The following is a 14,875-nucleotide window of genomic DNA, read 5'->3' as shown; positions in this document are numbered from 1 at the left end:
TTTCATTTTTCTGCGTCTCACAAACATTCTTCTTTGTGATCCAAACGCCTCAAACTTGGATTAATCAGTCCACAACACTTTTTTCCAGTCTTCCTCTGTCCAATGTCTGTGTTCTTTTGCCCATCTTAATCTTTTTCTTTTATTGGCCAGTCTCAGATATGCCTTTTTTTTTGCCACTCTGCCCTGAAGCCCAGAATCCTGCAGCCGCCTCTTCACTGTAGATGTTGACACTGGTGTTTTGCTGGTACTATTTAATGAAGATGCCAGTTGGGGACCTGTGAGGTGTCTGTTTCTCAAACTAGAGACTCTAATGTACTTATCTTTTTGCTCAGTTGTGCAACGCGGCCTCCCACTTCTTTTTATACTCTGGTTAGAGCCTGTTTGTGTTGTCCTCTGATGGGAGTAGTACACACCGTTGTAGGAAATCTTCAATTTCTTAGCAATTTCTCGCATGGAATAGCCTTCATTTCTAAGAACAAGAATAGACTGTCGAGTGTCAGATGAAAGTTCACTTTTTCTGGCCATTTTGAGCATTTAATTGACCCCAAAAGCGTGATGCTCCAGAAACTCCATCTGCTCAAAGAAGGTCAGTTTTGTAGCTTCTGTAACGAGCTAAACTGTTTTTAGATGTGTGAACATGATTGCACAAGAGTTTTCTAACCATCAATTGATGAGCAAACACATTTTTCTTGCTTTGGTACCTTCTTCTTTGACTATTTGAGTTGATGTAAAGAGATCAATAAAGTCAATCAATCAATCCTACAACAGTGTGACTCAGTTTTATACTGACATGTAAAAAGCCAAATTTACGGAAGAGGATTAGGTCCACTGAAAAAAAATGTTAACTGATTTCTATTTCAGTTTAATATAGGAAAAAAGTTCTGTGATTAAAGTCAGAATTCTGAGAAAAAAAGTCAGAATTCTGACTTTAATCACAGAATTCTAAATTTAATCTCAGAATTCTGACTTTTTTCCAAAAACAAACTGACATAAAATGTAAAAATTAGTTAACTTTTTTTCTTTTTTTTTCAGTGGCCCTAATCCTCTTCCTACAAATTTGAGCTGGTCGTGCTGAAAATAAACCCCTCCCATAAAAACTCATACAAGTCAGATCCACATACCTCCCACGGGGCGTGGCCAAGCTGAGAGATTATAAATACCCCTACCTTTACATCTGAATCATTCAGTTGCTATAATTTCCAACAGTTTTAGTGTGTTTTAATCTTGAGAAGCAGGACTGTATGGACTTGTTGCGCGAAGTTGCGTGTCGCGCCGTTTCATAGTTTTGGGTTTGTTTTTTTGTACTTGATTTTAAGTTTTAATAATGCTAAAAAATAATGGGAAAAAGACAGCGATCTCTGTAGCGTGCACGGGATGCCTCTGCCTGCTGCTGCTGCTGGTGGTCGCACTGCAGCATCAGCGTGTTCAGGTGACGGACGGAGAGGACGCAGCCGCGCGCGCAGCGCCGGAGGAGAGCGCGCGGCTCAGCGGGGACAAGAAGGGATTCTCCACCTATTTTACCAAGCTGACCCGGGGACGGAGGGAGGTGGAGAAACCCGCACGGACCTCTGCCGCCGCCTCGGACCCCCCTCCGGCTGAGGACATCAGCGCGGCTGACATCTTCATCGCCGTGAAAACCACTAAGAAGTTCCACCAGTCCAGACTGAACCTGCTGCTGGACACCTGGATCTCTAGAAACATGCAACAGGTGATAAAGCACTTCTACTTTTCCCTTTTATAGTAAGGCAAGGCAAGGCAAATGTATTTGTATAGCACAATTCAGTACAAAGACAATGCAAAGTGCTTTACAGGATTAAAATATAGGAAAATAAAACAGAATCAAAGCAAGTAGGAGAAAAAAATGAAATAAAAAATGCAGAAACAAAAAGAATATTAAAAACAATTGGACTAAAGCAGATAAAAAAGTTGAACTAATGATGTTTCAGTTGAACTGTTTAACTAGAATAGAAGACACAATCATAAACAAATGTGTTTAGTCCTGATTTAAAGGAACTTTGAGTGCTTTACGCACTTTAAAAGTTTTCTGGAAGTTTGTTTCAGATAAGTGGAGCATAGGAACTAAATGCTGCTTCTCCATTTTTAGTTCTGGTTCTAGGTATGCAGAGCAGGCTGCTGCCAGAAGACCTGAGTGTAAGCAGTTTATTAAAACAGTGTGCAAACTGAGAAGGAATTTTGGGATTAATTAAAAAGTAATTAAAAATTTAAAATTAGGTGAGGAATGATTGTTTCTTCTCATCAAATGTGCATTAAACAGCCTCTGTTGCTCGATGTCTCTTTCACTTTTTATTCTCCTCTGAATGATGCCAATGAGAACGGAGGGAGCAGTTTCAGGACCCCCTGTTCTCCCCCCTGTCCCCCCCACTGCCTATTATCCCTCTTATTCTTTGCTGTCCCTGTGAATGCCGCTGTTGCAATTGATGCTTCACAGCACCGACTCCAGCTCTGCCCCCCCTTCCAGGACCTAACAAAGCATCTTACTGAAAGAGAGGAAAGGAGTGGGTTGTCCCCTGTCCCCCCATTCCTTGTCTCCTCTCTCCCTCTTTCTCCATGGGAACATGGGAGCTGGGTCTGGGTCACTGGAAGGGATGGGAAAGAAAATTGGGGTTCAGCTGTAAAGGGAAGCATTGGACAATAGGGTGCATCTGCAGGCAGGTTTGGCATGGAGGTGCACAAAGAGAGGCCGGTTATTTCTTTGAAGAACGTAAAAATTAGAAGTAATTCTAGTCTGTATCTTGATGTTAGGCTTTCTTTTTCCACTTCTCTTTCCCCTCCTAAAACCAGCTCTTCCTCTTAACCTCTGGAACAGTATATGGAAACCACCCATCATCAGTAATCATTAGTCTGAGCAGTTTCAGCTCCACACTAAAGAGTTGAACACACTCTCAGCTCTTCACAATCTGTGCTAATTGGCTGTAGTAGATATTAGTGAACTCCATATTCCAGAGGTAACAGCAGGACTGATAGGCAGACAGCTGGTGGGGGTGGGATTGGGGGGGTCCACAAGGACAGAAAAGGATAGACTGTGCAGCACAATGCAAGAGGGAGTTCCTAGAGGAAGGGTGCCAGGTGGTCAGGGGGACATGGAACAAAGGACGGCTTTAACGCCAGCCATATGATGCTTGGAGTTCCCACCGCTTGCATATGGCCGTCCTCATCAGCAGAGCTTGGATTCTCACGCTCAGCTGATGAGCATCTGTGAAGTTTGGATCATTTTTATACTAATGTAAGGATGGAAAACAGCCCCACTTGTAGCAAAAGTCAAATGGAGGGATAAAGGTGGATGCTTCTCTGTATTGCTGTTTGGGCAAAGAGACATTTTTGTTATCTGTAAATAAAGTTGCAGTCTGAGTAAGAATTTTTGACAGCATCATTATTTAAATAGATATTTGTTATAGATTGTATATCAGATTTTTTTTTTTTTTTTAACCTGACCTTCTGAAACTGAAAGTCGTTCCGTAAGAGCCACATTAAGATTAAATATTTCCGTAGTTGAGTTAATATGAGGTTCTGAAATAGCAGTGGTCTGGCTTGGCACGAAGACAAGGTTTAGATGCATCATGCCCTCTTTATGTCCCTGAGTTGTTTTGTAACACATTTCTCCTGACAAAGAGTGCTGAAAGGCTCCAGTACAGAGAGGGGAAGGAGTCAGGGTGGAGATGGTTGGTGGAAAGAAGGGAGGCCTTCCTTCCTGTGGAGCTGGAGGCAGCCAGCCAGGCACCACGTTCAGCTCAGACAGGGCCATCCGTCCAAGTCCTTCCTGTGGTCTGGATTGCACCATACTTCCTCCCACTTATTGATTTTCTCTGCTTTTTAATGTAATTTCCCTTTTTTTTTCTTTTTGTTCTATTTCAAATTCTGTAAAAGTAACTGCAGGTTCAAGTTCCAGAATGGAAGTAAAGCAGGAGAATATCTCCCCTAAGTGCATTCTTTTCACTTAACTCCAGCAGCTGTATGCAAATGCTGGCAAATATGCTCAGAATTTACCCAGTGGAGACTTTACCCAGCATGAAAGCTCTCTGCATTGTTCAACTGAAGAGCCTCTGGCTGCGTGTGGGGCTCAGAGAAGGAGGAGGAGAGGGAGGATGAGGAGGAACAGGGGGTGAATGGCCACACACGGTTTTCGATTTACTAATCAGTGGTGAGATTCCTGCTTTCCTAACCCTCCCCTCCCTCCGTCTCCCTTTCTGTCATTGCCCTGGCAGCTCTGCCAGCTGCCTTAGTGATTAGGCCATCTATTCATCAAGCTTTTAAAGCAAACAGCGCCAGACTGTGATCCCCTCACAACTAAAACCATCACCTTGCCTTAAACAAATACAGGCTCTCTGCTTTTAGCATAAAGAACAAAAAAACGTCTGCTCAGAATTTGCCGGAGAAAAAAAATCCTGCAGTAGTTTTTTTTTTTTTTGCATTCTTTACTATATAAATACATAAATCTTTATCTGTAAATAAACAAATGGGTCCTTAACTGGCACAAAGCGCCCCGTCATGAGGAAACATGACCTGGCGTGTTTAGGCGCGTGGCCTTGATAAGGTGGCGTGATGTTCGGCAGGTGCTGCCTCACCTGAGGTGAAGAGTAAACATACCCCTGGCAGTTACAAAGCCTGCAGCCTTGAGCCTTTTCATCATTCCCATTGAGCAGCATGCACCTGCTCTGTGTGCACTTAATTGGCCTTTGTTGTTCACCTCTTTTATGACCGATTGGTACATTCAACAAGTGCCTGCAGTCTGGAGGTTTAACTCCACGAGGACAAAGATGATGGCGTGTTGGCTGTAACATTTTGGGTAAACACGGCAAGGCTCCGCGGCATGGCTGTTCCAAGGGGGACATGATGTTGGGTGGGGGAAGTGGGTGGGAGATGGACAGTCTGCCTCCTCTTTTGTTGGTTGTCTGCGATGCTTCAGGGCGGCTCCATGGTTGCCATGGAGAGAGTTAAACGCAGGACAAAAGGCCTTTATTGGAGCAGAGGGCTGTTTAAGGCAGTGTGTTTTCCTCTGCATAAAAGACACGTTGATTGATGCTAATCACAGCGGCTGCATGCGAGGAAGCAGGACTTTGTTTTTCATTTGATCGTATGACGGCTCCAAGTAATCAGCCAAAGTGCTTTTTTTTATTTTATTCTAAAATAAGCCATCTTATCCTTGACTTTCCTTTGTTCACAGACTTACATCTTCACAGACGGAGAGGACGATGAGCTTAAGAAGAAAATCGGTGAGTTTTATGGGGAAATCCACTGAGATGGGCTTTGTTAGACAGAAACAGCCTATGAAATAGAATTTATGAATGTCAAAACAAATTGCCTGAGGTTTTTTTTTTTTTTTTTTTGACTTTAAATAAAGCCTCCTTTGATTGTGCATTCTATAATACTCTCTCTGTTTCTTCTTGTCATGTTGGTTGCAGGAAGTCACGCAATCAACACCAACTGCTCTGCAGCTCATAGCCGGCAAGCTTTGTCCTGCAAGATGGCGGTGGAATACGACAAGTTTATCGAGTCGGGGAAAAAGTAAGCCCCTCTTTCTGGTGACAGGCATTGGCATTGAAGGTCTGAGAGTTCATTTGTCTTATCCTTTCTTGCTTCATAGATGGTTCTGCCATGTAGACGACGATAACTATGTGAATGTTCGGACCCTTGTGAAGCACCTGTCTCAGTACCCCCACACCCAGGATTTATACATCGGGAAACCCAGCCTGGACCGGCCAATAGAGGCCACAGAGAGGCTGGGTGACAACAAAATGGTGAGTCATAATTTTTTTTAAGGCTGTATAATATTTGTTTAAAAGAAACTCCAATATAGTAATCGTTTTTATTTTGTCCTCATCTAGAAACCCGTTAATTTTTGGTTTGCCACGGGAGGAGCCGGCTTCTGCGTGAGCCGCGGTCTGGCACTAAAGATGAGCCCATGGGCCAGGTGAGAACCAGTTTAGAATCAGAACCAGATGTTTCCAGACATACATTTCTGTTTCTTGACATTAAATAAGACTATTTCTTCTTGTTCAACGTCCGTTAGCAATACCAACATTTTTCAAAATGGCAGGATAATGCAAAAGGAAACTTTTTCAAAAATAGTTTCTTCAACCTTTAAATCCAAAAGTCTACATGTTGACATTTCTTTTTAACTGTTTGATCTGAGTCAAACATTTGTGTATCTGATCAGCCTGTCAATAGCTTGTTGGAGCTTTCCTCCTAACAGAAGTGGTGTAACTGAATTTTGTGACACTTAAACACGCCATTTTCTTGACTCATTTGGTGTTTTGGTAAAAGGTCATTACTCATTTTGAAGATCTGTTTGTGTCCAAGTCTTATTTCTGGTTGAATTCTTGAGACATGGCTTCAATATTTCCACATGGTTTCTTTCCTCATAATGCCATCTTTTCAGTGAATGCAGAAAAGCTCTCACAGATGAGTCGGTGCTGCTCTCTAGTTTCAGCGCTTCTCATTTTCTATTCCAATGTATTATCAGGTTTAGTGGCCAACTCTTCAAATTGTTTCTACAGACTAGAGGAGACACATCCAGAACATTTTTTTCCTTTAATTTGCTTTTGATTAATGACCTCTTCCTTCCTGAGTGGCCTTTCAGCCCAACTTTCTACACCCAACACATAAACAAAGTATTTTTATGTAAGACATTTTTATATCAGTTGTTCCTAATTGAACTAAGACAAGAAAAGCTCACTTTGATTTAATGTCTGACACAAGAGATTATACGTCTTTCTAAACTGTGTATGTAAATATCCTAACATTGTAAAGATATTGAATTTTTGGGAGATATTCAAAAAGAAAAAGTAAGATTTTTTTTTTTGGGACCTTTAACTTCATGTTTTTGTTTTGTCCTGCCTGTAGTGGGGGTCACTTTATGAACACAGCAGAGAAGATCCGCCTCCCTGATGACTGCACCATCGGCTACATCATTGAGTCGGTTCTGGGGGTCCCTCTGACTCGGAGCAGCTTGTTTCACTCCCACCTGGAAAACCTGCAACAGGTGTCCCGATCTGAGATTCACAAGCAGGTCAGACCCTGGCAGAACATTTTTGTTCTCTTCTTTGGACATTCTTCACCCATCATTGAATAATCGTTCTCCCTCTGCTTCCAGATCACTCTCAGTTATGGGATGTTTGAAAACAAGAGCAACATCATCAGCTTGAAAGGGGCTTTTCCTGTGGAGGAGGATCCATCAAGGTGGAGATTTTTTTCTGCTTCCTATTTAAGCAGGTGTTTGACACATTTTCCACTGATCTAAATCCCTGATCTCTGTTTTTCCAGGTTCAGGTCTGTTCACTGTCTCCTGTATCCAGACACACCATGGTGTCCCCCTCAGGTTGCCTTCTAGGGCAACTGCTCCTTTCTCATCCTCGTCCCCGTCGCGCCTCGGTATCTGAAAGGCTCACGGGGACCAGTGTTTTTTTGGTATGAGACTGCGTTGCTGCTGCGTTCTCGCAGCAGCCATGCGCGGTCTTTAATGGTTTTACTAGGCTGCTGTGCGGCCCATCTTTGGACTTTGTCTCTTCGCCACAACTTCGTCCAACAAAGCTTGGGTGGAGGATTTCGGCTGTCGGACGGAAGTAGCTTTTACCACTTAGCTTTGCAGGCAATCAGTTGTGCTTTTGTGATGTAAATGTTGCTTGTAAATTCTTAAGCAATTCTCATAGAATGTATCCTCATATATTCTAACCTTTTGCCAGCTTTCCTTTTTTTCTGTTAAAAACTTAAATGCCACTCAGGACTATGATTGGCAGTGAGATCTTTTATAACGGGAAACATTTTTTCCCTTGTATTTGCCTTCAGTTCTGGTCCAGATGACTCCGGATTAATGCTCTGAAATGAAGATATTGCTGTAATTTTTCATGAACAATGTTACTTTTCCCACAACCTAAGCTGGCAATTGGCACATCTCCAAATACATTTTTCTGTGAGGGACCTAATCTGAAGTATGTCAGAAAAAAAAGCACTTTTTCCTCCTTATTTTAAAGATTATAACTAATTGCCCGAGTTTACGTCCTTTAATGACATACTTCAGATTTGATTCCAAGCTAAACAAGAGAAAATGACCCCCTAAGAATCTAGTTTCCCTTTTTGTTTCTATGTATTTTATAACATTGCTTGCATTAGTTACAATCAGGGAAAAGCAATAGGGGGAAAGATTGTGTTTTTTTGGGAGGGGGGGTTAGAATCTGCTTTGAGAAATGTTTTATGTTGTTTAAAAATTGCACAGCTGTGTTTCAAATAACCTGATGTTTGAAGCTCACCTCTACAGACCCGCTCACTGTTTATTAGCCAAAAGAGCCAAGAAACATTGACATCTGATCGTATTGTCTGTTATGGCTTTCAGAGATACAACAAAGGATATATCTGTTATTATTAACTCTGCTGGTCCTTATTTATGCATAAATTCAGCCAGCTATTGTTCAGGCCTTTGAGGTGAGCGCAGCGTCAGTGTTTCCACATGGAGGTGTTTTGATCCCTCTGTGTTCTCTCTCACCCATATTGGGTTTCATCTTTATTGCGGTATTGTATACTGCACCTTTGTTTAAAAGAATAGGGATTGTATATGCTTAGAATGTCATTTTCTCATTGTGGGTTTAACCAGTTTTAAATAACTCGGCCGGGATTTGTTTTATTTTATTTTTTCGTGGTATTGCTTTGAACTGTACGACATGATTGGTGTTTATTCTCCAGTATCTGGAGGGTTTTTACAGTTCATTCCCACATCTGACTTCTCAGGGATTATGAGCTGATCCTGGTATTAACCGTCTTGGGACCCATGGTGGGACCCGAAAAGTTGAATAAATGTGCTTAACCACTGAGAACCTTTTACATTGTTGTTATGTTTTTTTTCTGTCTTCATATAGAATTGCTTTTTTTTTCCCCCCAGCCTCAGTCAATCATTAAGTTTCATAAAAAGAAGAGGATGCAGAACCAGAAGGAAGATCTATAAATAATTGGAAAGTTGTGAAGCACAATAAGAAATATAATACTTTCTTATATTTACTTTTGCAGTTGCTGTGAAGTAGTTATTTCTGGTAATGTATTTAAGGTCACAGAATAACTTTTGATACATTTTCTTTTCATTATTTTTGTTTAATTTATCTAATCTCCATCCCGTCATTTTAATCTGAGATGAAATATCCGAATAGATAAACCTTATTAGTGAAAAAAGAAAAGATAGAAACTTTAAGGAAGTGTATATTACCAATAAATGTTTCTACAGCATCTAGTGGCCAGGGTGTAGACAGCAGGCCTGTTTATTAGTGGAAAACAAAAAAAGTAGATTCAAGTTGTTCATTGCTAATTGTTAGTATGAAATGAAAAGCATTTTTTTTGTCATTTAAGATGTACAGGTTAGTGTGTTTTTTTTTTCTTACAGTCCTGAATCCAGTCGTATGAAGGGAAAATGCTAATTTAGCATCATGACTAAACCCTTTAAAAGTATACATATAAGTATGTTCGTTTGGGTGAAGATATGTTAATTTAACGGCAAGATAATATAAAAGTAACCTAATAATCACCAGACTTTAAAACATACAAACTTCTATTGAACAAAACTGATCTTAACCCAACAAAGATGATGTTCACATAAGTTGGATGATCCTTCAGATATTTAAGATTAATCATAAATCTACTTATAAAAAACAAACCAGCAGTAAAGAGTTTCAATAATTCTAAGCTCTCACACAGCACTATAGTATTAATGTTATACAATATTTTGCTAACTAATAGTCACCACTTTTAATCTGGTAATTTCTAGTGTGCTTTTTAATTCAAAAATGTATCATTGAATTATGGTAAATATGGGCCTATGTGGTTTATAAGTTGTGAAATAAAATTTCACTTTTTTAAATAGAATTTTTGAATAAAAGATCATAATCCAGAATCAAATTAAAATACATAATTAAGTGAAAAATGTTTCAGGACTAAATTGAAAATCACAAACCTTTATTTTTTAGAGCTATTCCTAGTGTATGTCTTATTTTGCATGTGTAAGAAATCATGTCAAAAACAAACTTTTCGATGTTAACCCAGTGTTACTCAGTGAAATACTATAAAAATCAAAATTTCAAGCCAATAGTGTCATTGGAATCCAGCACAAGACCTTATTACCTTTGTAACATTCAAAAAATATGGATATTTGGATGGCAAAAATGAATATCAGTGTAATAAAAAGAAACAGCAACTTTCCCGAATATATAAAAAAAAATAACAAAAGTGTTTCTATAAGAAATTCATGAAAAACACTCTAAGAGTGAAAGAAACACATTTATTTTGATCCAACATAACTTTAGAGGCATTAATGCTGATACTGGCACTTACATTTTATAGTTTACAAACCTAAATATAATTGTTAACTGGTCTTATTAAATTTTTTACTTTAATTTTTAACTTTTCAATTAGCTTTTTACCTTCTTTGAATTGTTTTTTTTTTTTTTTTTTACTTAATTTATAGTAGGTAAAATATCATTCAAGGCCTCATCTAATTGGTCAAATGCCAAAATAAGATGTACAGCCATGTAGCAGTATCTTTGCTCTATGACTGGATATAGATCTTGTGCTTCTTGAAATCACTGAGGGACGGGGGGGACTCCATTTGTAAGGAGTATGCAGTTGATTAAAAACGCTAACTTGCCCTATAAAGGGTTTGGGAAAGCATCTGGTAAAATATCATAAATATACAGGTGCTGGTCATAAAATTAGAATATCATGAAAAAGTAGATTGATTTCAGTAATTCCATTTAAAAAGTGAAACTTGTATATTATATTCATACATTACATACAAACTCATATATTTCAGATGTTTATTTTGTTTAATTTTGATGATTACAAATGACAACAAATGAAAATCTCAAATTCATCATATCAGAAAATTAGAATATTACTGAAGACCAATAAAAACAAAGGATTTATAGAAATGTTGGCCAACTGAAAAGTATGAACATGAAAAGTATGAGCATGTACAGCACTCAGTATTTAGTTGGGCCTCCTTTGGCCTGTATTACTGCAGCAATGCGGCGTGGCATGGAGTCGATCAGTCTGTGGCACTGCTCAGGTGTTATGATAGCCCAGGTTGCTCTAATAGTGGCTTTTAGCTCTTCTGAATTGTTGGGTCTGGTGTATTGCATCTTCTTCTTCACAATACCCCATAGATTTTCTATGGGGTTAAGGTCAGGAGAGTTTGCTGGCCAATTAAGAACAGGGATACCATGGTCCTTCAACCAGGTACTGGTAGCTTTGGCACTGTGTGCAGGTGCCAAGTCCTGTTGGAAAATGAAATCTGCATCTCCAAAAAGTTGGTCAGCTGCAGGAAGCATGAAGTGCTCTAAAACTTCCTGGTATGTGGCTGCGTTGACCCTGGACCTCAGAAAACACAATGGACCAACACCAGCAGATGACATGGCACCCCAAACCATCACTGACTGTGGAAACTTTACACTGGACTTCAAGCAACGTGGATGAAGTGCCTCTCTTCTTTTCCTCCAGACTCTGGGACCTTGATTTCCAAAGGAAATGCAAAATTTACTTTCATCAGAGAACATGACTTTGGACCACTCACCAGCAGTCCAGTCCTGTTTCTCTTTAGACGCTTCTGACGCTGTCTGTGGTTCAAGAGTGGCTTGACACAAGGAATGCGACAGCAGAAACCCATGTCTTTCATACGTCTGTGTGTGGTGGTTCTTGAAGCACTCACTCCAGCTGCAGTCCACTCTTTGTGAATCTCCCCCACATTTTTGAAGGGGTTTTGTTTCACAATCCTCTCCAGGGTGCGGTTATCTCTCTTGCTTGTACACTTTTTTCGACCACATCTTTTCCTTCCCTTCGCCTCTCTATTAATGTGCTTGGACACTGAGCTCTGTGAACAGCCAGCCTCTTTAGCGATGACCTTTTGTGTCTTGCCCTCCTTGTGCAAGGTGTCGATGGTCGTCTTTTGGACAACTGTCAAGTCAGCAGTCTTCCCCATGATTGTGTAGCCTATAGAACTAGACTGAAAGACCATTTAAAGGCTTTTGCAGGTGGTTTGAGTTAATTAGCTGATTAGAGTGTGGCACCAGGGGCCATCAATTTTGAACCTTTTCACAATATTCTAATTTTCTGATATGATGAATTTGAGATTTTCATTTGTTGTCATTTGTAATCATCAAAATTAAACAAAATAAACAACTGAAATATATGAGTTTGTATGTAATGTATGAATATAATATACAAGTTTCACTTTTTAAATGGAATTACTGAAATCAATCTACTTTTTCATGATATTCTAATTTTATGACCAGCACCTGTATATAATTTAATGTTTAGAGTGTTGCAATAAAAATGTTTGGTCCAAGAATGGAGCCTTGTGGGATTCCTACAGGACATCAGAGATAAAATAAATAGCACCAACATAAACCATTGCTTTCTCTTTGGTAGCTATGCTTGCTCTCACTAAAGTGTTTGTGTTGGGTGAAGTACCATGATGATGAACTTGTTGCTTTGTTTTTTTTCTTTCTTTTTTGCTCATTTCATGGTTTTGTCGACAGTGGCGTTGGATGTAGGAGTTTGCCCTGAAATCGAAGGGTTGACGGTTCAAGCCCCGACTCCGACTTTCAGTGTCGTTGTGTCCTTGGGCAAGACACTTCACCTGCATTGTCTACTGTCAGGTCAGAGGGCCTGGTGGCGCCAGTGTACGGCAGCCCCACTTCTGTCAGTGAGCCCCAGGGCAGCTGTGGCTACAATGTAGCTTGCCACCATCAGTGTGTGTGCGTGAATGGGTGAATGAATGTAGTGTAAAGCGCCTTGGTCAAGTCTCCTAACTTGAATAAAGGCGCTATATAAGTACATGCCATTTACAATTTACCATTTGTCCGACCTCTTAGGAAGTCTTTAATTAACCTAATTTTCCATTTCTATAATGGACACTCTCAATATAAATTGATACATATTTTCTTTAAAGTAAACAAGACAACAAACAAAAAAGTTTACTCCTTATTTAAGTTTTGCATTTCAACCCCCTGTGCCTTTAAGAGGAGAATCTCTCTTTCAAAGCACACTAATATATTTTCCCACCTAAATTTCTGGGATAGATTTATGTAAACAATAATCATCATCCAGCGTCCCACAAAAATGATTAGAGATAAACCCCTGGAAAAAAGGATTGCTGCAGGAAGCTTTTGTCCCTAAACCTAAACATCATTAAAAATGTATAAAGAACCGTACAAATCCCGGAACTAGATGCCTTTTGCTGGAGAAATCAATCAAAAGTGTACAGTCAGCTGTCTGCAAAGACTGTTTTAAGAAGATATGACACCATAGAGGGATTTTGCTTACTGCTTTCCTAAGCCTTTACGGTAAGCGCTTAGAAGATATTAGAAGAAGCCTTTAACACCTATATTCTTTAACAGCAAAAAATAGAAATGATATGCTGTTTCACAGGAAATGGGACTTGCTGTCTGAATCATGGCTAAAGATTCATCATCAAAGCATTGCATGGTAGACAAATTACTCCCAGCAAACATCCAAACCACAAACCATAATCACAGCTTTGTCCTCCAGAGATGTACAGTGGGAAAGAGACCAAAGCCTTTCAAGTGTCTGGAAGCTCATGTTTAAACATTTTGTTTAACATGTTTACTCATAAAATGTTTTGTATAAATCGGAACAAAAAGTTTTGCATCATCGGTGTATCAAATTAAAAAAGAACCAGGACATCTTTTGCTGTTTGTTTCAGCAGTAAATGTGTTTAACAAACAAAAGGAAGAGAGAGATTTGTCCTCTGGCACAGAAACCATGGGAAAACACAGTATGTGGCTTAGGTAGAAAACCTTTAGAATTTAAAAACAGTAATCAGATGGAAAACAATGTGACATTTGCTTACAAAAGAGAACAGTTTTTACATAAACAACAAAACATTAATGACTTGGTCTAATACAGCTGTAATCTTATTATCTTCCATTCTAAAAAAAAGTTTTAGGTAGTTTCATAAATCTTTGATTATTGCAAAATGAAAAAAACATAAATAAATATGTGATAGCTTTGGAACAATCTGTGATCCTTTGACATCAGTAATCTGTCAAACACACAAACATCTGCAAGCAGCTTTGTATGCATAGCAGCCGTTACATGTGATTATTGTCCTTTGGTGGTTTCCCTGTGTTTATCTTTCTGCAGTGTTTGCTATTGTAATTAAAGCTGTATCCATACCAGCTGCGGAATAATCCAGCCTGACTGTGTTTTTAAGCACAAGCCATTAGCATTTTCAGTTTTACACACAAAGCTCAGGGAAGCTTTTTCCTCATCACAGTTTGACTCAGGACAGGGATTTGTCAGAGAGGAACCATGCAAAGACAGCAATTTATTTTCAGTCAAGTTGTGCAGTTTATGCAGTCTATGCACACTTGCTAATTATCACTTTTCCCCCCCCGTAAAAATCATATTTTTGTTTAATCTACCTGTGAGAGATGCTACATAAATAAAGTCAACTTACTAACCTACAATATGTTATGAGTTTTACTAAACAAACTGATATAAATCAAATCATTTAAACCTTGAGTAAATTGATATTTGTCCATACAATTTAACTGAAAAAACAAACAAATCAATCCACACCGCTTGTCAAATACTCTGTTTTATTCACCTTGTGTTCCTTCTTAACATGTGGTGTTTTTATCTGCAAAAAACATGACCTAATGCGAATCCGATTACACTGAAATACATTTCAGCTGCAGGAGTCGGGCTTTTTAGAAACATGCCCATTTGCTTCCATTAACAAAAGCGGTTATCTACAGACAGCTTCTGAAGAACCACAATTATGTCTTTTAAATGTATTGGGCATTGAAGGGATACTTGCAAAGAAGTCCTAAAATAGAATTATAAAAACTGTTTTTTTAAA

General features: G+C 39.2%; 1 protein-coding gene across 1 annotated transcript; it reads left to right on the top strand.

Moving 5' to 3' along the window:
• The first annotated feature begins 1,186 nt into the window (after positions 1–1,186).
• lfng (LFNG O-fucosylpeptide 3-beta-N-acetylglucosaminyltransferase) lies at positions 1,187–8,832 on the top strand. Its single transcript, XM_038278246.1, has 8 exons — positions 1,187–1,708; positions 5,183–5,231; positions 5,421–5,523; positions 5,603–5,756; positions 5,844–5,929; positions 6,862–7,027; positions 7,112–7,197; positions 7,282–8,832. The coding sequence occupies exons 1-8, from the start codon at positions 1,325–1,327 to the stop codon at positions 7,346–7,348; spliced, it is 1,095 nt and encodes a 364-aa protein (XP_038134174.1). The 5' UTR covers positions 1,187–1,324; the 3' UTR covers positions 7,349–8,832.
• Positions 8,833–14,875: the final 6,043 nt, after the last annotated feature.

Source organism: Cyprinodon tularosa, unplaced genomic scaffold, assembly GCF_016077235.1.
Source record: "Cyprinodon tularosa strain WSP-4 unplaced genomic scaffold, ASM1607723v1 ctg14, whole genome shotgun sequence".
NCBI lineage: Eukaryota > Metazoa > Chordata > Actinopteri > Cyprinodontiformes > Cyprinodontidae > Cyprinodon > Cyprinodon tularosa.
The sequence above is the reverse complement of the archived record's forward strand: the minus strand, read 5'-3'. Positions and strand labels throughout refer to the sequence as shown.

What these genes read in the sequence shown, in the direction of transcription:
- lfng (XM_038278246.1), top strand. Translation starts at nt 1,325, where the DNA reads ATGCTAAAAAATAATGGGAAAAAGACAGCGATCTCTGTAGCGTGCACG. An exon ending in TTTATCGAGTCGGGGAAAAA is followed by an intron (nt 5,524 to 5,602) that starts GTAAGCCCCTCT and finishes CTTGCTTCATAG; the next exon opens with ATGGTTCTGCCATGTAGACG. An exon ending in GATCTGAGATTCACAAGCAG is followed by an intron (nt 7,028 to 7,111) that starts GTCAGACCCTGG and finishes CTCTGCTTCCAG; the next exon opens with ATCACTCTCAGTTATGGGAT.